Consider the following 23,331-nt stretch of genomic DNA (forward strand, 5'->3'; position numbering starts at 1 on the left):
CTCTGTCTATCTGAACTAAACAGTCGTCTGAACCCAACTAACTGGTGTGCTTTTTACCTCCTCTCTCTGAACCCAACTAACTGGTGTGCTTCTTACCTCCTCTCTCTGAACCCAACTAACTGGTGTGCTTCTTACCTCCTCTCTCTGAACCCAACTAACTGGTGTGCTTCTTACCTCCTCTCTCTGAACCCAACTAACTGGTGTGCTTCTTACCTCTCTCTGAACCTGATGAACTGGTGTGCTTCTTACCTCTCTCTGAACCTGATGAACTGGTCTGGTCTTACCTCTCTGAACCTGATGAACTGGTCTGGTCTTACCTCTCTCTGAACCTGATGAACTGGTCTGGTCTTACCTCTCTGAACCTGATGAACTGGTCTGGTCTTACCTCTCTGAACCTGATGAACTGGTCTGGTCTTACCTCTCTCTGAACCTGATGAACTGGTCTGGTCTTACCTCTCTGAACCTGATGAACTGGTCTGGTCTTACCTCTCTCTGAACCTGATGAACTGGTGTGCTTCTTACCTCTCTCTGAACCTGATGAACTGGTGTGCTTCTTACCTCTCTCTGAACCTGATGAACTGGTGTGCTTCTTACCTCTCTCTGAACCTGATGAACTGGTCTGGTCTTACCTCTCTCTGAACCTGATGAACTGGTCTGGTCTTACCTCTCTGAACCTGATGAACTGGTCTGGTCTTACCTCTCTGAACCTGATGAACTGGTCTGGTCTTACCTCTCTCTGAACCTGATGAACTGGTCTGGTCTTACCTCTCTGAACCTGATGAACTGGTCTGGTCTTACCTCTCTCTGAACCTGATGAACTGGTCTGGTCTTACCTCTCTGAACCTGATGAACTGGTCTGGTCTTACCTCTCTGAACCTGATGAACTGGTCTGGTCTTACCTCTCTCTCTCCTCTCTCTCTGTCTCTCTCGCTCCTTCCCTAACACCATGTCTCCATCTCTCTCTGTCTCTCTCGCTCCCTCCCTAACACCATGTCTCCATCTCTCTCTGTCTCTCTCTCTGTCTCTCTCGCACTCCCTCTCCCTCCCTAACACCCTTTCTTCATCTCTCTTTCTCTCCTCTCTCTCGCTCTCTCTCCCTCCCTAACACCATGTCTCCATCTCTCTCTCTCGCTCTCTCACAAACTCTCTTTCCCCTCCCATCCTCCCTGTCTTATTTCATCAACAGTGTTTCTCTCTCTCTTATTTGAGGGTTATATCATTATGATAATCACAACCCAACTGTATATAGTTGAATTATACTATATATAATGTCACTGTAAATGCCATTTACAGCAGCTAACTGACTGAGAAGACCTCAAGTAGTATTTAGTAAACAACCTAGAAAAGAAATGTAGAGAGGAACTACTGTATAGAATAAATAAATATATGTACATTCTACTAGAGTATGTATAGTGGTAGTTAAAATATATGTACATTCTACTAGAGTATAGTGGTAGTTATAATATATGTACATTCTACTAGTAGTTATAATAAATGTACATTCTACTAGTAGTTATAATAAATGTACATTCTACTAGTAGTTATAATATATGTACATTCTACTAGGGTAAAGTGGTAGTTATAATATATGTACATTCTACTAGTAGTTATAATATATGTACATTCTACTAGGGTAAAGTGGTAGTTATAATATATGTATATTCTACTAGGGTATAGTGATAATTATAATATATGTACATTCTACTAGTAGTTATAATAAATGTACATTCTACTAGGGTATAGTGATAGTAATAATAAATCTACATTTTATTAGGGTATAGTTGTAACGCTTGTCGTCTGTAGAAGAAGGGGACCAAAGCACAGCATGGTGAGTGTTCATGTTAATGTTTTAATAATAAGAAACACTTCAAACAAACAAGAAAATGAACGACAGCCAACAGTTCTGTCAGGTCACAAAATGTACAAAACAGAAAATAACTACCCACAAACCCCAAAGGAAAACAGGCTGCCTAAGTATGACTCCCAATCAGCGACAACGATGTACAGCTGTCCCTGATTGAGAGCCATACCAGGCCAAAACAAAGAAATACAAAGCATAGAAAAAAGGACATAGAATGCCCACCCAAATCACACCCTGACCAAACCTAAATAGAGGCATAAAAAAGGCTCACTCAGGTCAGGGCGTGACAATAGTGGTATTTATAATATATGTACATTCTACTAGGGTATAGTGGTAGTTATAATATATGTACATTCTACTAGGGTATAGTGGTAGTTATATATACATTCTACTAGGGTATAGTGGTAGTTATAATATATGTACATTCTACTAGGGTATAGTGGTAGTTATAATATATGTACATTCTACTTGAGTATGTATAGTGGTAGTTATAATATATGTACATTCTACTAGGGTATAGTGGTAGTTATAATATATGTACATTCTACTAGGGTATAGTGATAGTTATAATATATGTACATTCTACTTGAGTATGTATAGTGGTAGTTATAATATATGTACATTCTACTAGGGTATAGTGATAGTTATAATATATGTACATTCTACTAGGGTATAGTGATAGTTATAATATATGTACATTCTACTAGGGTATAGTGATAGTTATAATATATGTACATTCTACTAGGGTATAGTGGTAGTTATAATATATGTACATTCTACTAGGGTATAGTGATAGTTATAATATATGTACATTCTACTTGGGTCCTCAAACTCAACTTTGGACCTCTTAGCCAGTTCCACTGCATTGTTTCATTGTTCCCCTCTAATCAGGGACGGTTTAGACCTGCGACACCAGGTGGGTGTAGTTAATGATCAGGTAGAACAGATACCCAGCCGGCTCCGGACCTCGTAGGGTCACAGTGGAAATCCCTGTACTAGGGTATGTATAGTGATAGAGTTATGTCTGTGTTCTGTAGGTTAAACAGGGAGTGGTATATTTATATAATTGAGATGCAACACACAAACACATACAAACACACACATGCACGCACGTACACACAACATGCACTTTTTTGCTTTCTGAAAGATGGACACACGTACGTGTGCACAAAGGCTTTCTCTTGGGTGCACACAGACACACAGACACAGACACAAACACACAGACACATAGACACATGCACACAGACACAAACACACAGACACAAATAAAACACACAGACACAGACACAAACACACAGACACAAACACATAGACACAAATACAACACACACACACACACACACACACACACACACACACACACACACACACACACACACACACACACACACAGGTGTTGTTCGTGATTCCTGCTGTGTAATTGCTTTAGCCATGTGAATGGAGAATAAAGGGTGTGATGAGAGAACTGATGACACCCTGATTAACACTCATTATTACCCAAGATGCACCACTTCACTGTCTTACAATACATCATCCCTCTCTCTTTTCTCTCTCTGTTTCTCTCCCCCGTCCCCTTTCTCTCTCTGCCTCTACCTGTTTCTCTCTCTCTGGCTCTCTCTACGTTTCTCTCTCTCTCCCACCCTCCCCCCTCTATCTGTGTCTGCATACCTCCAAGGTGCTGAGGCATGGACTCACGTTTATCAGCGTACACAAAGAAATTCATCAGAATCCCCCCATCTCCTACCCCCTCCCTACACACTAGACACCTGAGAGCATTTGAAAGTCATGTTGCTACGATCAGATCTAGATATTACCTCAGGGACTAAAGGGGACATAGGAGCTAGGGTAAGGAGACATAGGCTAGGAGCTAGGGGACATAGGAGCTAGGGTAAGGAGACAGGCTAGGAGCTAGGGGACATAGGAGCTAGGGTAAGTAGACATAGGCTAGGAGCTAGGGGACATAGGAGGTAGGGTAAGTAGACATAGGCTAGGAGCTAGGGGACATAGGAGGCAGGGTAAGTAGACAGGCTAAGAGCTAGGGGACATAGGAGGTAGGGTGAGGAGACAGGCTAGGAGCTAGGGGACATAGGAGCTAGAGTAAGGACACAGGCTAGGAGCTAGGTGACATCGGCTAGGAGCTAGGGGACGTAGGGAAAGTAGACATAGGCTAGGAGCTAGGGGACATAGGAGGTAGGGTAAGTAGACAGGCTAGGAGCTAGGGGACATAGAAGCTAGGGTAAGGAGACATAGGCTAGGAGCTAGGGGACAGAAGCTAGGGTAAGGAGACAGGCTAGGAGTAAGGGGACATAGGAGCTAGGGTAAGGAGATGTAGGCTAGGAGCTAGGGGACATAGAAGGCTAGGAGCTAGGTTAAGGAGACATAGGCTAGGAGCTAGGAGCTAGGGTAAGGAGACAGGCTAGGAGCTAGGGGACATAGAAGGCTAGGAGCTAGGGTAAGGAGACATAGGCTAGGAGCTAGGGGACATAGGAGCTAGGTTAAGGAGACATAGGCTAGGAGCTAGGGGACATAGAAGGCTAGGATCTGGGGTAAGGAGACACAGGCTAGGAGCTAGGGGATATAGAAGGCAAGGAGCTAGGGTAAGGAGACGTAGGTTAGGAGCTAGGATAAGGAGACACAGGCTAGGAGCTAGGGGATATAGAAGGTTAGGAGCTGGGATAAGGAGACACAGGCTAGGAGCTAGTGGATATAGAAGGTTAGGAGCTAGGATAAGGAGACAAATGCTAGGCAGACAGATTGTACACTGTGTTCTAGTACTACTCCTCCAGCAGTCCTCCCATCACAGGGCTGGGCTTGGGCTGGGGAAAACCACACAGGACGAACATAAACATTAGATTAACCATTAGACACCACACAACGTGGGCCGCTGCCAGCCATTGTCTCAGAGGTGAGAAGAAGAACGTCAGATAGGCGTTTCACAAATGAAGTTATTATAAAACTGCATTGCTTGTTGTTATCAAAATGATTTTACGGTTGTAGGCCCTGTGTGTATAACAATATGTGTAAAAGTTATTTGCTTAGGTGTACACATACACGTTTTATATCTCCATAGTTACACAAGCTTTAAATAAGTTTTATATCTCTACAGTTACATTACTTTTATATCTCCATAGTTACACAAGCTTTAAATACGTTTTATATCTCTACAGTTACATTACTTTTATATCTCCATAGTTACACAAGCTTTAAATACGTTTTATATCTCTACAGTTACATTACTTTTATATCTCCATAGTTACACAAGCTTTAAATACGTTTTATATCTCTACAGTTACATTACTTTTATATCTCCATAGTTACACAAGCTTTAAATACGTTTTATATCTCTACAGTTACATTACTTTTATATCTCCATAGTTACACAAGCTTTAAATACGTTTTATATCTCTACAGTTACATTACTTTTATATCTCCATAGTTACATAAGCTTTATATACGTTTTTATTCTCCAAATTACTACACACTTTCCCACTCAAGGTGTTGTGTCCCCCTCCCCCTTCTTAATCTCCCACACCACCTCCCCCACTCCCCCTCCTTAATAATAAGGCTTATAATTGTACCCAGGACTCCCGGGGCGACAGATGAGCAGAACACCTGAGTCTCCTGACAGGTTCAATCACGACACCCTGACTGCTGTGCCAAGAGGCAATCTCTTTCTTTATCTCGCCGTTTCTCTCTCCATTCTCCCACTATCATTCTCTCTTTATCTCTATCTCCTCACTCTCTTCTCTCTCACACACTTCCCCGTTTCTCTCTCCATTCTCCCACTATCATTCTCTCTTTATCTCTTTCTCTCTATCTCCTCACTCTCTTCTCTCTCACACACTCTCCCCATTTCTCTCTCCGGTGTCTCCCTCACCACTCTTCCTCTCTCCAACAATCCATAAATCAATCTTAAATGTGTATCAAAAGTTTAGGCACTGGGTTCGCGGTTGGGAGGCCTTGAGATGTGCAGTGCGCACACGGACAACACTTCAAATAAACCTATCTTTGATATGTGCATTTAAACCATTCCTTCCCTTCGAAGCTACATGTAAATGTCGTTATGCTTCATTTGATTACTTTCGCTGTGATGAACAACAACAACAACACCCAACCCCTTTGCTCTTGGTAAAGAAATGCAACCGGGCCACTTTTTTTGCACACAGCTGCAGGCAGTGTGAATGCGCTGGCTGCAAACCGTGGGATCGCGAAAGGAGAGATCTTTCCCCACTGTGGGTCGAATCGAAGAAGGGATTTGTCCTGAAGGGTGTCTTCTCTATTCTGTTTATTTGTTTTTATTACTTTTAATTTGTGAAGATCAAAATCTGTTGCAAACTTTCGGAATCAGTCAAAGTCTAAAAGAGAGGCCATCATCTGGGAGGATTTTGATTGGGTTACATAAATTCAAGTGTGTCTTGCATTGAATCACTTTCTGTGCCATGTAGGCCTGTCTCAGCCAGACATCTGTCATTATGTTGGGTGTTAAATCAACAATCAATCACAAACTGTCATGATCATCACTTACACAAACTGGCACACCCAATGGTACACACAAACTGGCACACCCAATGGTTAACACAAACTGGCACACCCAATGGTACACACAAACTGGCACACCCAATGGTTAACACAAACTGGCACACCCAATGGTACACACAAACTGGCACACCCAATGGTACACACAAACTGGCACACCCAATGGTTAACACAAACTGGCACACCCAATGGTACACACAAACTGGCCCACCCAATGGTACACACAAACTGGCTGACACACACACCCAATGGTACACACAAACTGGCCCACCCAATGGTACACACAAACTGGCTGACACACACACCCAATGGTACACACAAACTGGCCCACCCAATGGTACACACAAACTGGCTGACACACACACCCAATGGTACACACAAACTGGCACACCCAATGGTACACACAAACTGGCACACCCAATGGTACACACAAACTGGCACACCCAATGGTACACACAAACTGGCACACCCAATGGTACACACAAACTGGCTGACACACACACCCAATGGTACACACAAACTGGCTGACACACACACCCAATGGTACACACAAACTGGCTGACACACCCACCCAATGGTACACACAAACTGGCTGACACACACACCCAATGGTACACACAAACTGGCTGACACACACACCCAATGGTACACACAAACTGGCTGACACACACACCCAATGGTACACACAAACAGGCTGACACACCCACCCAATGGTACACACAAACTGGCTGACACACCCACCCAATGGTACACACAAACTGGCTGACACACACACCCAATGGTACACACAAACAGGCTGACACACCCACCCAATGGTACACACAAACTGGCTGACACACACACCCAATGGTACACACAAACAGGCTGACACACCCACCCAATGGTACACACAAACTGGCTGACACACACACCCAATGGTACACACACGCACGCACACACATATTCAGAATTTTTGCTTAATGAGAAGCGCCCTAATGGACCGTTATGTAAAAGTCATAGAAAAACACTTGTAAATATTTCCCAAATGGCACCCTATTCCCTACATAGTGCACCAGGCCAAAAAGGCCAAAAATATCATCAAGGACAACAACCACCCGAGCCACTGCCTGTTCACCCCGCTATCATCCAGAAGGTGAGGTCAGTACAGGTGCATCAAAGCTGGGACCGAGAGACTGAAAAACAGCTTCTATCTCAAGGCCATCAGACTGTTAAACAGCGCATCACTAACATTGAGTGGCTGCTGCCAACATATTGACTCAACTCCAGCCACTTTAATAATTAAAAATTGGATGTAATAAATGTACCACTAGTCACTTTAAACTATGCCACTTTATATAATGTTTACATACCCTACATTACTCATCTCATATGTATATACTGTACTCTATACCATCTACTGCATCTTGCCTATGCCGTTCGGCCATCGCTCATCCATATATATTTTTATGTTCATATTCTGTATTCATTCCTTTACACTTGTGTGTACAAGGTAGTTGTTGTGAGATTGTTAGATTACTTGTTAGATATTACTGCACGGTCGGATCTAGAAGCACAAGCATTTGTGTATGTGTATGTGACAAATAACATTTGATTTGATTTGACTTTACCCTAAGATACATCCCTAATGGCACCCTATTCCCTACATAGTGCACTACTTTACCTTAAGATACATCCCTAAAGGCACCCTATTCCCTACATAGTGCACTACTTTACCTTAAGATACATCCCTAATGGCACCCTATTCCATACATAATGCACTACTTTCCAGTGGTGGTTAAAGTACCCAATTGTAAGTAGTACTTTTAAAGTATTTTTACCTAAGTACTTTACATCCCTGCATAGTGCACTACTTTTCCACAGAGCCCTGTGGGCTGTCCTCTGTGCAGTGTGTGCAGTGCCACGCCCTTAGCCACGTGACAGTCACATTAATACACAGTTCACCTCCCTGTACCTTCAGCTCCACCCAAAAGATCAAGGAACATTGGCCCGGGGCTGGGGGGTTCGGCTACCAGTGGCCAATTGCGCTTTACCGGGGCGTGGAGAGCGAGCCAGTGCCGCTGTATATATATATCCATCACTTAATACTCTGGATATTAACACTTGAAGCTCGGTGACAGTAGCCGCGGTCACAGGCTCTCTCAGCCGCTTCAGACCCTCGCCACCTCAGCAGCAGCAGCAAAAGCAGCAGTAGCGGTAGAGGACAGAAGACTGAAAGATAGGCAGTCTCTTTCTCTCGGCTAGGCCGTAGTCATTGTTGTAGTCGTGATCGATGAGTCTGTCCGGGAAGCAGCGGTTCTCCGCCAATTCTTTCTCCGGGTTCGGGAGCCGGAAGATGGCATTGTCCTCCGCCGGGGGGTCGTCAATGCGCTCCAGCTTCGGGAGCAGAATGGGCATTGGGGCCGGAGGAGGAGGCGCTAGTCTGGGCTTCGGGAAGGGCTTTGGAGACGGTGGAGGAGGAGGGTTCAGGATGTCATCCTCCAGCCACATGGCAGGTCTGGGGAGTGGGATGAGGCACTGGTGGCGGCGGAAGCGGGATGTTCGGGGGCGGTGGAGGTGGTGGAGGAGGAGGTTTTGGGTACGGTGGAGGTGTTGAGGACACGTCCCTCGGGTTCGCCGGTAACGAGAAGCAGCACATGCACAACCTGAACGACCGCCTGGCAACCTACATGGAGAAGGTTCGCCAGCTGGAGGCCACCAACCACCAGCTGGAGGAGAAGCTGAAGACCTTCACCTTCAACAAGGTGGAGGCGCACGACCTGACCATCTACGACGCAACACTCAAACCACTCATGGAGCAGGTAGGAGTTAAAACTATCTCTCTCCCTGAGCGAGCTTGCCATTTGTAAAAGTTATGCGTAAAAGCGCACAAGAACTATCCCACTGGGCACACACTGGTTCAATCAACTTTGTTCCCACATCATTTAATTGAAATTACGTTGAACCAATGTGGGACAGACGTTGAATTGACATACAGTATGTGCCCAGTGGGAGCCTACTGCTAAATGTCTTGGGATGTTTTTGCTCAAATAATATCCAGTATTGTAGATGATCTTATCTATATTTGCTATAGTCATATATGTTATTGAGTGCATTATGGGCTATGTTATTGAGTACATTATGGGCTATGTTATTGAGTACATTATAGGGTATGTTATTGAGTACATTATAGGGTATGTTATTGAGTGCATTATGGGGTATGTTATTGAGTGCATTATGGGGTATGTTATTGAGTGCATTATGGGGTATGTTATTGAGTGCATTATGGGGTATGTTATTGAGTATATTATTGGGTATGTTATTGAGTACATTATGGTTATTGAGTACATTATGAGGTATGTTATTGATAACATTGTGGGGTATGTTATTGAGAACATTATGAGGTATGTTATTGAGTACATTATGGGGTACTTTATTGAGTACATTATGCTTATTGAGTACATTATGAGGTATGTTATTGAGAACATTATGGGGTATGTTATTGAGTACATTATGAGGTATGGTTATTGAATACATTATGGGGTATGTCATTGAGAACATTATGGGGTACTTTATTGAGTACATTATGCTTATTGAGTACATTATGAGGTATGTTATTGAGAACATTATGGGGTATGTTATTGAGTACATTATGGGGTATGTTATTGAGAACATTGTGGGGTATGTTATTGAGAACATTGTGGGGTATGTTATTGAGTACATTATGGTTATTGAGTACATTATGAGGTATGGTTATTGAGTACATTATGGGGTATGTTATTAGGTGCATTATGGGGTATGTTATTGAGTGCATTATGGGGTATGTTATTGAGTACATTATGGGGTATGTTATTGAGTGCATTATGGTTATTGAGTACATTATGGTTATTGAGTACATTATGAGGTACATTATTGAGTACATTATTGGGTATGTAATTGTGTACATTATGGGGTATGTTATTGAGTGCATTATGGGGTATGTTATTGAGTGCATTATGGGGTATGTTATTGAGTGCATTATTGGGTATGTTACTGAGTGCATTATTGGGTATGTTACTGAGTGCATTATGGGTATGTTACTGAGTGCATTATGGGTATGTTACTGAGTGCATTATGGGGTATGTTACTGAGTGCATTATGGGGTATGTTGTTGAGTGCGTTATGGGGTATGTTACTGAGTGCATTATGGGGTATGTTATTGAGTCCATTATGGGCTATGTTATTGAGTACATTAGGGTTATTGAGTACATTATGAGGTATGTTATTGAGAACATTATGGGGTATGTTATTGAGTAAATTATGGTTATTGAGTACATTATGAGGTATGGTTATTGAGAACATTATGGGGTATGTTATTGAGAACATTATGGGGTATGTTATTGAGAGCATTATGGGGTATGTTATTGAGAGCATTATGGGGTATGTTATTGAGTACATTATGGTTATTGAGTACATTATGGATATTTATTACATTATGAGGTATGTTATTGAGTACATTATTGGGTATGTTATTGAGTGCATTACGGGGTATATAATTGAGTGCATTATGGGGTATGTTATTGAGTACATTATGGTTATTGAGTACATTATGAGGTATGTTATTGAGTACATTATGGGGTATGTTATTGAGTACATTATGGAGTATGTTGTTGAGTGCATTATGGAGTATGTTGTTGAGTGCATTATGGAGTATGTTGTTGAGTGCATTATGGGGTATGTTGTTGAGTGCATTATGGGGTATGTTGTTGAGTGCATTATGGGGTATGTTGTTGAGTGCATTATGGGGTATGTTGTTGAGTGCATTATGGGGTATGTTGTTGACTGCATTATGGGGTATGTCATTGAGTACATTATGATTATTGTGTACATTATGGTTATTGAGTACATTATGGGGTATGTTATTGAGTGCATTATGGGTATGTAATTGAGTACATCATTTGAATACCTTACTACATGCCCTAAAAACGTCTTTGGAAATTATTTCTCCCAAAATTATATGATATTTTTGAAAAGCATCATCATTTGTGAAATGGCTTGTGGGACACACACGCACACACACACACACACACACACACACACACACACACACACACACAGTGTCTGACTCCTGTCTCTGTCTGCAGCTCATGGGTTTCCTGATACAGAACTCTCAGATTGCTGTGGAGATCGACAACGCAAAGCTGACTGCTGACGACTTCAGAGTCAAGTAGGATGGATGGATGAATGATTGGATGGACGGATAAATGGATGGATGAATACTTTAGTGTCCTTGGCAACATTTTGAGTAGATTGTCATGGAATCTTGATTGAATTATTTTCTTCATTAAGGTATCTCATTGATACATAGTGGACATATCCTGAACAGTGAAACAGGTTTTAAGTCCTGGAGGAGAATGTTTCTTTATGCACCACTCCCACACAGTTGTTACAACAATATATACACTGTCTCAATGAAGTAGGTACCAGTTGTTACCTATATAATTAATCAACAATATATGCACTGTCTCAATGAAGTAGGTACCAATAAAACCAGTTGTACCCTATAGAATTAATGAACAATATATACACTGTCTCAATGAAGTAGGTACCAATAAAACCAGATGTACCCTATAGAATTAATCAACAATATATACACTGTCTCAATGAAGTAGGTACCAATAAAGAAAATAATTCAATCAGCTGTAGCCTATAGATAGTCCAAACAACTCTATTCATTACTTAATCCTCATCTTCTCCTACAGACCAAGTTTATTGGACAATTTGTTGTCAGGAAATGGCAAGGACGTGAATTAGAAGACACAGCTGTTAGCCTGGTACCAGTCTGTTTGTGCTAACATTCCACTCATTTTTACGTCGTGTCACATTCCAAACAGGGAGTGGCAAGGAGTGGAACGATAGCACTAACAGACAGGTGCCCAGGCTAACAGCTTTGGTTCGGGAGATGAAATGCTCACTGTTATCATAGGCTACTTCTATAGGGTCTTTGCTTGTAGTTGTAACCCCACTGATTTTCTTAATTATCTATCACTTTCAGATTACAAAACATATATTTCTTATAACAAAACCATGGCAGTTATCGAGTTCCCCTGACCCGGTGTTGAAATAATAGACCTAGAATGATTCTGTTTCTAGGGTTGAAATGCTCACTGTGTGTAGCGTGTAGGCTATGATCTAGTTCTATTGGTCCTTATCTTGCAGTTATCAATCAATCACAGTCATTTCTTAAACAACCTCTTAAGGATTCGCCCCTTTTTTTCAATTTTCGCCTAAAATGACATACCCAAATCTAACTGCCTGTCGCTCAGGACCTGAAGCAAGGATATGCATATTCTTGATAACATTTGAAAGGAAACACTTTGAAGTTTGTGGAAATGTTAAATTAATGTAGGAGAATAACACATTAGATCTGGCAAAAGATAATACAAAGAAGAAAACATGCGGTTTTTGTATTTTTTTGTAGCATCATCTTTTAAATGCAAGAGAAAGGCCATAATGTATTATTCCAGCCCAGGCGCAATTTAGATTTTGGCCAGTAGATGGCAGCAGTGCATGCGCAATGTTTTAGACTGATCCAATGAACCATTGCATTTCTGTTCAAAATGTTGTATCAAGACTGCCCAAATGTGCCTAATTGGTTTATTAATACATTTTCAAGTTCATAACTGTGCACTCTCCTCAAACAATAGCATGGTATTCATTCACTGCAATAGCTACTGTAAATTGGACAGTGCAGTTAGATTAACACAAATTTAAGCTTTCTGCCCATATCAGATATGTCTATGTCCTGTGATATGTTCTTGTTACTTACAACCTCATGCTAATCACATTACCATACGTTAACTCAGCCGTCCTGCGGGGGGACCCACCAATCCTGTAGAGTTAAAGCCCTTTTTACATCAGCAGTTGTCACAAAAGGGCTTTACAGATACCCAGCCTAAAACCCCACAGAGCTAACGGATCTGTCACTCATCTCTCTGGGCCTGTTAATATGGTGTCATCTCTATTCATTGTATTTCTGCCAGGTGGGAGAATGAGCTGTCTTTGCGCCAGTGTGTGGAGGGGGACATTGGGGGTCTAAGGAATCTGCAGCGGGAGTTTGAGATGAACATCACAGCCATGATGCAGGACCTGCAGGGGTACGAGAACGAACGGGCCTCCATGGCGAAGAGCCATGAAGAGGTGAGGGCACGCCTGTCTCTTTCTCTGTTTCTCTCTCTGTCTATCTCTCTCTTTCTCTGTCTCTCTCTCTGTCTATCTCTCTCTCCCTCTCTGTTTCTCTCTCTGTCTATCTCTCTCTTTCTCTGTTTCTCTCTCTGTCTATCTCTCTCTTTCTCTGTTTCTCTCTCTGTCTATCTCTCTCTCCCTCTCTGTTTCTCTCTCTGTCTATCTCTCTCTCCCTCTCTGTTTCTCTCTCTGTCTATCTCTCTCTTTCTCTGTTTCTCTCTCTGTCTATCTCTCTCTTTCTCGGTTTCTCTCTCTGTCTATCTCTCTCTTTCTCTGTTTCTCTCTCGGTCTATCTCTCTCTCCCTCTCTGTTTCTCTCTCTGTCTATCTCTCTCTCCCTCTCTGTTTCTCTCTCTGTCCATCTCCCTCTCTGTTTCTCTCTCTGTCCATCTCTCTCTCCCTCTGTGTTTCTCTCGTCTATTCTCTCTCCCTCTGTTTCTCTCTCTGTCTATCTCTCTCTCCCTCTCTGTTTCTCTCTCTGTCTATCTCTCCCTCTTGTTTCTCTCTCTGTCCATCTCTCTCTCTCCCTCTGTTTCTCTCTCTGTCTATCTCTCTCTCCCTCTCTGTCTCTCTCTCTGTCCATCTCTCTCTCCCTCTCTGTTTCTCTCTCTGTCTATCTCTCTCTCCCTTTCTCTGTTTCTCTGTCTATCTCTCTCTCCTTCTCTGTTTCTCTCTCTGTCTATCTCTCTCTCCCTCTCTGTTTCTCTCTCTGTCTATCTCTCTCCCTCTCTGTTTCTCTCTCTGTCCATCTCTCTCTCCCGCTGTGTTTCTCTCTGTCTATCTCTCTCTCCCTCTGTGTTTCTCTCTCTGTCTGTCTATCTCTCTCTCCCTTTCTGTTTCTCTCTCTGTCTATCTCTCTCTCCCTCTCTGTTTCTCTCTCTGTCCATCTCTCTCTCCCTCTCTGTTTCTCTCTCTGTCCATCTCTCTCTCCCGCTGTGTTTCTCTCGGTCTATCTCTCTCTCCCTCTCTGTTTCTCTCTCTGTCTATCTCTCTCTCTTTCTCTGTTTCTCTGTCTATCTCTCTCTCTTTCTCTGTTTCTCTCTCTCTCTCCCTCTCTGTTTCTCTCTCTGTCTCTCCCTCTCTGTTTCTCTCTCTGTCTCTCCCTCTCTGTTTCTCTCTCTGTCTCTCCCTCTCTGTTTCTCTCTCTGTCTCTCCCTCTCTGTTTCTCTCTCTGTCCATCTCTCTCTCCCGCTGTGTTTCTCTCTGTCTATCTCTCTCTCCCTCTGTGTTTCTCTCTCTGTCTGTCTATCTCTCTCTCCCTTTCTGTTTCTCTCTCTGTCTATCTCTCTCTCCCTCTCTGTTTCTCTCTCTGTCCATCTCTCTCTCCCTCTCTGTTTCTCTCTCTGTCCATCTCCCTCCCGCGGCTCTCGGCCCCTCTCCCCTCGTCCATCTCTCTCTCCCGCTGTGTTTCTCTCGGTCTATCTCTCTCTTCCTCTGTGTTTCTCTCTCACCCTCTGACCCCTAACCTGTGACCTCTCTAGGAGCTGTTGTCCATGCGTGGGGGGATGACAGGCCAGGTGAACGTGGATGTCCAGGCTGCTAAGAGCCAGGACCTGTCTCTGATGCTGGCTGAAGTCAGGTCGGAGTACGAGGCGGCCGTGGAGAAAAACCGCAGACAGGCCGAGGCCTGGTACATGAAACAGGTCTGTTACCATGCCAACGCAGGCACGACCGCAGGCCAACATTAAAACATGTATCAGAGGTGTGTGTGTGTGCGTGCGTGTGTGTGTGACGTGTGTCTCTCTGTGTGGTGTGTGTGTCAGGTGGAGATGAAGCAGGCAGAGTCGGCGGTGCTGATGGAGACGACCACGACGACCACGTCAGAGATGACAGAGTTACGGAACCGCTACCAGACCCTACAGATGGAATACCAGGGACTACGTATGGGGGTGGGTCACACACACACACACACACACACACACATATACACACACACACACACACACACCCTACAGATGGAATACCAGGGACTACGTATGGGGGTGGGTCACACACACACACACACACACACACACACACACACACACACACACACACACACACACACACACACACACACACACACACACACACACACACACCCTACAGATGGAATACCAGGGACTACGTATGGGGGTGGGTCTCACACACACACACACATACACACACACACACACTATACAAACTGTACAGATGGAATACCAGGGACTACGTATGGGGGTGGGTCTCACACACACACACACACACACACACACACACACACACACACACACACACACACACACACACACACACACCCTACAGATGGAATACCAGGGACTACGTATGGGGGTGGGTCTCACACACACACACACACACACACACACACACACACACACACACACACACACACACACACACTATACAAACCCTACAGATGGAATACCAGGGACTACGTATGGGGGTGGGTCTCACACACACACACACACACACACACACACACACACACACACACACACACACACACACACACACACACACACACACACACTATACAAACCCTACCATGCCCACTCACTCACTATACTCCCCAATTGTCCCCACTTCCAATCCCTTCCAATCATGCTAAATGTGTGTGTCTTCCGTGTGTGTATGTGCACCTGTGTGTGTGTTTCCTTCGTGTCTCTCTCTCTGTTTGTCCCCCACCCTGCCCTCCTCCAGATGGCTAACCTAGAGGCCAGGCTGTTGGAGGTTCAGTCCCAGTTCCAGCAACGTCTGTCTGGGTATAGTGGCAAGGTGATGGGCCTGGAGGGAGAACTGACCTCTATAAGGGCCAGCACCACTGAGCAGAGCCAGGACTACCAGGTACAGTAACCATACCTCTATACTGAATCACTCACAATCACTGATTAGGGATTCAATCCAAGGCGCGTTACAGAGTAGCGTTACAGAGTAGCGTTACAGAGGAGCGTTACAGAACAGCGTTACAGAACAGCGTTACAGAGCAGCGTTACAGAGCAGCGTTACAGAGGAGCATTACAGAACAGCGTTACAGAGGAGCGTTACAGAGCAGTGTTACAGAGCAGCGTTACAGAGCAGCGTTACAGAGGAGCGTTACAGAGCAGCGTTACAGAGCAGCGTTACAGGGCAGCGTTACAGGGCAGCGTTACAGAGGAGCGTTACGAGGCAGCGTTACAGAGGAGCGTTACAGAGGAGCGTTACAGAGCAGGGTTACAGAGGAGCGTTACAGAGGAGCGTTACAGAGGAGCATTACAGAGCAGCGTTACAGAGCAGCGTTACAGAGCAGCGTTACAGAGCAGCGTTACAGAGGAGCGTTACAGAGCAGCGTTACAGAGGAGCGTTACAGAGCAGCGTTACAGAGCAGCGTTACAGAGCAGCGTTACAGAGCAGCGTTACAGAGCAGCGTTACAGAGCAGGGTTACAGATCAGCGTTACAGAGGAGCGTTACAGAGGAGCGTTACAGAGCAGCTTTACAGACAGCTCACAATGCGTAATTTCTCCAGCATTCACGGATATCGCATTCATGGTAAGCGCTGCGAATGCCGGCTCAATCATAAATTACCTCTCCACTTCTCTCCCTCGCTCCCTCTCTCCCCCTTCCCTCTCTCTACCACCCTCTCTCCCTCCCCTCTCTCTCTCTACCACCCTCTTTCCCCCTCTCTCTATACCACCCTCCCTCCCTCTTCTCTCTCTACCACCCTCTCTCCCTCCTCTCCCTCTACCACCCTCTCTCCCTACTTTCCCCCTCTTTCTTTCTCTCTCTCCCTCTACCCCCCCGCTCTCTACCTCCCCTCTCTCGCTCTCTACCTCCCCCTCTCTCACTCGCTCTCCCAGATCCTTCTGAACATCAAGAGTCGTCTAGAGATGGAGATCCAGCAGTATAAGCATCTGCTGGAGGGAGCCGGCCTGGAAGGGGGCATGATCTCTGGAGGGGCTGACCTGGGAGGAGGAATGGTGGTCTCTGGAGGGGCCGGGAGGTCGGCAGGTAAAACTTGTTAGTTAGGATCACTCTCAGCCCATGCATGAAAGGCTGATCTTTCAAGAGTCTGTAAAATACAAAAATACACAAAGAAAACATTTGAAGTACAAAGTTATGGAATCACAGCTCTTATCAAGTATTGAGTACCACAGTATGAGTCATAAAACCCAGAAATGGTTCCAATCGTTTTTTCACCATTCATTTTTCCATCTGGGATTTTGGAACTACTTTTATTCAAGGTCTGTGTCTGGTGTAGGCTTACACTGGCGTGACGTGTTGATAACCTGGTCTGTGTCTGGTGTAGGCTTACACTGGTGTGAAGTTTTGATAACCGTGCAAATATCTCCCGCCGGACAAGGTAACTTCTGTCAACAATTAGCATGTCCAATTTTTTAGAGTAAATTTAGGCGAATATATTGGTAAAACTCACACTGTCCGAGAGAATTACACGGCTATCAAAACATCACGCCAAGGTACAGTGCATTCGGAAAGTATTCAGACCCCTTGACTTTTTTCCAGATTTTGTTACATTATATTCTAATTCTTAAAATTGATTAAATAGTTTTTTTCCCTCATGAATATACACACGTCACCCCATAATGACAATGCATTGTAGCAAAAAAATACAAAATATAAAACGGAAACATCACATTTACATAAGTTTTCAGACCCTTTACTCAGTACTTTGTTGAAGCACCTTTGGCAGCGATTACAGCCTAGAGTCTTCCTGGGTAAGACGCTATAAGCGTGGCACACCTGTATTTGGGGAATTTCTCCCAATCTTCTCTGCAGATCCTCTCAAGCTCTGTCAGGTTGGATGGGAAGCGTCGCTGCACAGCTATTTTCAGGTCTCTACGGAGATGTTCTATCGGGTTCAAGTCTGGGCTCTGGCTGGGCCACTCAAAGACATTCAGAGACTTGTCCCGAAGCCACTCCTCTGTTGTCTTGGCTGTGTGCTTAGGGTCGTTGCTTAGGGTACTGAGCGCTCTGGAGCAGGTTTTCATCAAGGGTGTCTCTGTACTTTTAGTCTACCAGTCCCTGTCGCTGAAAAACATCCCCACAGCATGATGCTGCCACCACCATGCTTCACCGTAGGGATGGTGCCAGGTTTCCTCCAGCATGACGCTTGGCATTCAGGCCAAAGAGTTCAATCTTGGTTTCATCCGACCAGAGAATCTTGTTTGTCATGTTCTGAGAGTCCTTTAGTTGCCTCTTGGAAAAGCGGGCTGTCATGTGACTTTTACTAAGGAGTGTCTTCCGTCTGGCCACTCTACAATAAAGGCCTGATTGGTGGAGTGCTGCAGAGATGGTATTCCTTCTGGAAGGTTCTCCACAGAGGAACTCTGTAGCTCTGTCAGAGTGACAATCAGGTTCTTGGTCACCTCTCTGACCAAGGCCCTTCTACCCCGATTGCTCAGTTTGGCCAGGCGGCCAGCTCTAAGGAAGAGTCTTGGTGGTTCCAAACTTCTTCCATTTAAGAATGATGGAGGCTACTGTGTTCTTCTGGACCTTCAATGCTGCAGAAATTCCCCAGATCTGTGCCTCGACACAATCGTGTCTCGGAGCTCTACGGACAATTCCTTTGACCTCATGGCTTGGTTTTTGCTCTGACATGCACTGTCAACTTTGGGACCTTATATACACAGGTGTGTGCCTTTCCAAATCATGTCCAATCAATTGAATTTACCACAAGTGGACTCCAATCAAGTTGTAGAAACATCTCAAGGATGGTCAATGGAAACAGGATGCACCTGAACTCAATTTTGAGTCTCATAGCAAAGGGTCTGAATACTTATGTAAATAAGGTATTTCTGTTTTAAATTTTTTTATACATTTGCAAAAATGTCTAAAAACCTGTTTTCGCTTTGTCATTATGGGGTATTGGGTGTAGATTGAGGAAAAACATTTATTTAATCCATTTTAGAATTAGGCTGTAACATAACAAAATGTGGAAAAAAGGAAGGGGTCTGAATGCTTTCTGAATCACAGTAACCTACACCAAACACACGCTTCATTTGAAGTGTTTGTAAAATTCACGACGTGAAATATTAATGGCATGAAAAATCATTGGAACCATTTCTGGTGTTCAATCGTAAATTACCTCTCCATTTCTCTCCCTCGCTCCCTTTCTTTCTCCCCCTTCCCTCTCCTCTCCCCCTCTCTCTACCTCCCTACCCTCTGTCTCTACCACCCTCTCTCCCCCGCTCTCTCTACCACCCTCTCTCCCCCGCTCTCTCTACCACCCTCTCTCCCCCTCTCTCTCTACCACCCTCTCTCCCCCTCTCTCTACACCACCCTCTCTCCCCCTCTCTCTACCATCCTCTCTCCCCCCTCTCTCTCTACCACCTTCTCTCCCCCCTCTCTCTCTACCACCCTTTCTCCCCCCTGTCTCTCTACCACCCTTTCTCCCCCCTCTCTCTCTACCACCCTCTCTCCCCCCTCTCTCTCTACCACCATTTCTGGTGTTTTTATGGGTAATATGACTCGTCCACTGGGGCGGACTATTGCTTTATATGTAAATGTTTTAAACGTCTTATTAACACGTTTGTCTATGTACTCAGGTAAGACTGTTGTGACCAGGACCACTGTGTTGGAGGTGAAATCCTCGGGAGGAGGAGTGGGGACGGGAGGAAGTTCCATGTTGATGCATTCCACTAGCTCTACCTCCAGCAGTTCTGGGGGCGGGGCTGCCATGATGTCATCAGGAGGCGCTGCGATGGTGTCCGGCGGGGGACCAGCCATGATGTCATCAGGAAGCCCTGCGATGGTGTCCGGCGGCGGATCAGCCACAGCGCCATCAGGAGGAGGCACGGCGCGATCAGGAGGAGGCACGGCGCCATCAGCAGGAGGCACGGCGCCATCAGCAGGAGGCACGGCGCCATCAGCAGGCGGCACGGCGCCATCAGCAGGCGGCACGGCGCCATCAGGAGGAGGCACGGCGCCATCAGGAGGAGGCACGGCGCCATCAGGAGGAGGCACGGCGCCATCAGCAGGAGGCACGGCGCCATCAGCAGGAGGCACGGCGCCATCAGGAGGAGGCACGGCGCCATCAGGAGGAGGCACGGCGCCATCAGGAGGAGGCACGGCGCCATCAGCAGGCGGCACGGCGCCATCAGCAGGCGGCACGGCGCCATCAGGAGGAGGCACGGCGCCATCAGGAGGCGGCACGGCGCCATCAGGAGGCGGCACGGCGCCATCAGCAGGAGGCACGGCGCCAGCAGCAGGCGGCACGGCGCCATCAGGAGGCGGCACGGCGCCATCAGGAGGCGGCACGGCGCCATCAGGAGGAGGCACGGCGCCATCAGGAGGCGGCACGGCGCCAGCAGGAGGAGGCACGGCGCCATCAGGAGGCGGCACGGCGCCATCAGCAGGCGGCACGGCGCCAGCAGGAGGAGGCACGGCGCCATCAGCAGGAGGCACGGCGCCATCAGCAGGAGGCACGGCGCCATCAGCAGGCGGCACGGCGCCATCAGCAGGCGGCACGGCGCCATCAGCAGGAGGCACGGCGCCATCAGCAGGCGGCACGGCGCCATCAGCAGGCGGCACGGCGCCATCAGCAGGCGGCACGGCGCCATCAGCAGGCGGCACGGCGCCATCAGCAGGAGGCACGGCGCCATCAGGAGGCGGCACGGCGCCATCAGGAGGCGGCACGGCGCCATCAGGAGGCGGCACGGCGCCATCAGCAGGAGGCACGGCGCCAGCTGCAGGAGGCGGCACGGCGCCATCAGGAGGCGGCACGGCGCCATCAGCAGGCGGCACGGCGCCATCAGCAGGAGGCACGGCGCCATCAGGAGGCGGCACGGCGCCATCAGGAGGCGGCACGGCACCATCAGCAGGAGGCACGGCGCCAGCTGCAGGAGGCACGGCGCCATCAGGAGGCGGCACGGCGCCATCAGGAGGCGGCACGGCGCCATCAGGAGGCGGCACGGCGCCATCAGCAGGAGGCACGGCGCCATCAGGAGGCGGCACGGCGCCATCAGCAGCCGGCACGGCGCCATCAGCAGCCGGCACGGCGCCATCAGCAGCCGGCACGGCGCCATCAGCAGCCGGCACGGCGCCATCAGCAGCCGGCACGGCGCCATCAGGCGGAGGCGTTGCAATGGTGTCCGGCGGGGGACCAGCTCTCATGTCATCAGGAGGCGTCACGATAGTGTCCGGTGGGGGACCAGCCACGGTGTCATCAGGAGGTGCGCCGACGGTGTCCGGCGGAGGTTCCATCATGATGTCATCGGGCGGGGGCATGACCGTGTCCGGTAGCAACTCGTCTTCTACCAGCTTGTCGACCAGCTCCACCATGGAAGGTGAACATAGAGATATAATAACTAGACCAGCTCCACCATGGAAGGTGAACATAGAGATATAATAACTAGACCAGCTCCACCATGGAAGGTGAACATAGAGATATAATAACTAGACCAGCTCCGGCATGGAAGGTGAGGATAGAGATATAATAACTAGACCAGCTCCACCATGGAAGGTGAGGATAGAGATATAATAACTAGACCAGCTCCACCATGGAAGGTGAGGATAGAGATATTACAACATTGAAAAAAAGATTTTGCTACTCAATGTCTCTCTCTGTCTTTCTCAGGTAAAGTCTCTACTGGTGACATTACCAAAGTTCCCATATAGTGATTCCCTTCTCTGATCCACGTCACAACACTCTCCAGGACCACGGAACCCCCCCCCCCACACACACACACACACACACACACACACACACACACACACACACACACACACACACACACACACACACACACACACACACACACACACACACACACACACACACACACACACACACACACACACACACACACACACACACACACACACACACACACACACACGACGTGTAGCCTCTCTCTTCTACTAACACACACAGTCCACATTCTGACCTGAACATCATGACCTGTAGCCTCTCTCTCTTCTGTTTTATTTAAATTACATTTGACTTTTCCATTTATAATAAAAACCTGACCCTACAATGAGATGTTTTTCTTTGTGTTTTACTGAGTATTTCATTGTTTAAGATGACGCTGCATTGATCGTGTGCTAAATCAAAGGATTATGATCTATGATACATGTCTTTTAGATTAGAATGAATGGAATTCAATGGGCAGGGGAACCTGATCCCAGATCAGCACTCTGACACGCTTCATGAATACCAGGGCCCAGGAGTAGAGGCGTAATCTGGGGCCGGGAAACTCGTTTTTGTGGGCTGTTTTCACAGATTAGATGAATCCAAGAGTAGAGGCGTAATCTGGGGCCGGGAAACTCGTTTTTGTGGGCTGTTTTCACAGATTAGATGAATCCAGGAGTAGAGGTGTAATCTAGGGCTGAGAAACTAGTTTTTGTGGGCTGTTTTCACAGATTAGATGAATCCAGGAGTAGGTTTAACCCTGACTAGGGTTAATTGAGTCAAAATGTGGTTGAATGAACATCAACTGACCTCAGACTATATGCTCCCTCCTGATCTTTTATTTTTATTTAACTAGGCAAGTCAGTTAAGAACAAATGCTTATTCACAATGACGGCCTACACCGGCCAAACCCGGACGACGCTGGGCCAATTGTGCGCCGCCTGATGGGACTCCCAATCACGGCCGGATGTGATGCAGCCTGGATCTGTGACTTTACATTTAGAAACTGGTGTCCCAGACACAGATTAAACCTAGTCCTGGAAGAAACACCAATCTCCATTCAAAGGGTGTTGAAGTCGTATAAATATATGAACTCTGGTTTAGTGAAGTCCAAATCCACACAGTAATAATT

General features: G+C 46.3%; 1 protein-coding gene across 2 annotated transcripts; it reads left to right on the forward strand.

Annotated features, from left to right (window-relative positions):
• Positions 1 to 8,351: 8,351 nt before the first annotated feature.
• LOC106594684 (uncharacterized) lies at positions 8,352 to 22,548 on the forward strand. 2 transcript variants are annotated; one of them, XR_014379603.1, is made up of 9 exons: positions 8,352 to 9,195; positions 11,497 to 11,579; positions 13,396 to 13,552; positions 15,078 to 15,239; positions 15,360 to 15,485; positions 16,276 to 16,419; positions 17,410 to 17,560; positions 20,116 to 22,075; positions 22,146 to 22,233. XR_014379603.1 is itself a non-coding variant. In XM_045690730.2 (9 exons), exons 1-9 carry the CDS (start codon positions 8,932 to 8,934, stop codon positions 22,184 to 22,186), a joined length of 2,868 nt encoding a protein of 955 aa, XP_045546686.2. In that variant the 5' UTR covers positions 8,354 to 8,931; the 3' UTR covers positions 22,187 to 22,548. The 2 variants fall into 2 exon arrangements, 1 of the variants encoding a protein (XP_045546686.2); XM_045690730.2 differs by having other exon boundaries at positions 8,354 to 9,195; positions 20,116 to 21,855; positions 22,146 to 22,548.
• The last annotated feature ends 783 nt before the right edge of the window (positions 22,549 to 23,331 follow it).

The sequence above is a fragment of the Salmo salar genome, chromosome 12 (assembly GCF_965601325.2).
Source record: "Salmo salar chromosome 12, fSalSal1, whole genome shotgun sequence".
Lineage (NCBI taxonomy): Eukaryota > Metazoa > Chordata > Actinopteri > Salmoniformes > Salmonidae > Salmo > Salmo salar.

Coding starts and splice junctions, on each gene's coding strand:
- LOC106594684 (XM_045690730.2), top strand. CDS start 8,932: ATGTTCGGGGGCGGTGGAGGTGGTGGAGGAGGAGGTTTTGGGTACGGT. Junction 15,240..15,359: donor AGGCCTGGTACATGAAACAG/GTCTGTTACCAT, acceptor TGTGTGTGTCAG/GTGGAGATGAAGCAGGCAGA. Junction 15,486..16,275: donor ACCAGGGACTACGTATGGGG/GTGGGTCACACA, acceptor GCCCTCCTCCAG/ATGGCTAACCTAGAGGCCAG.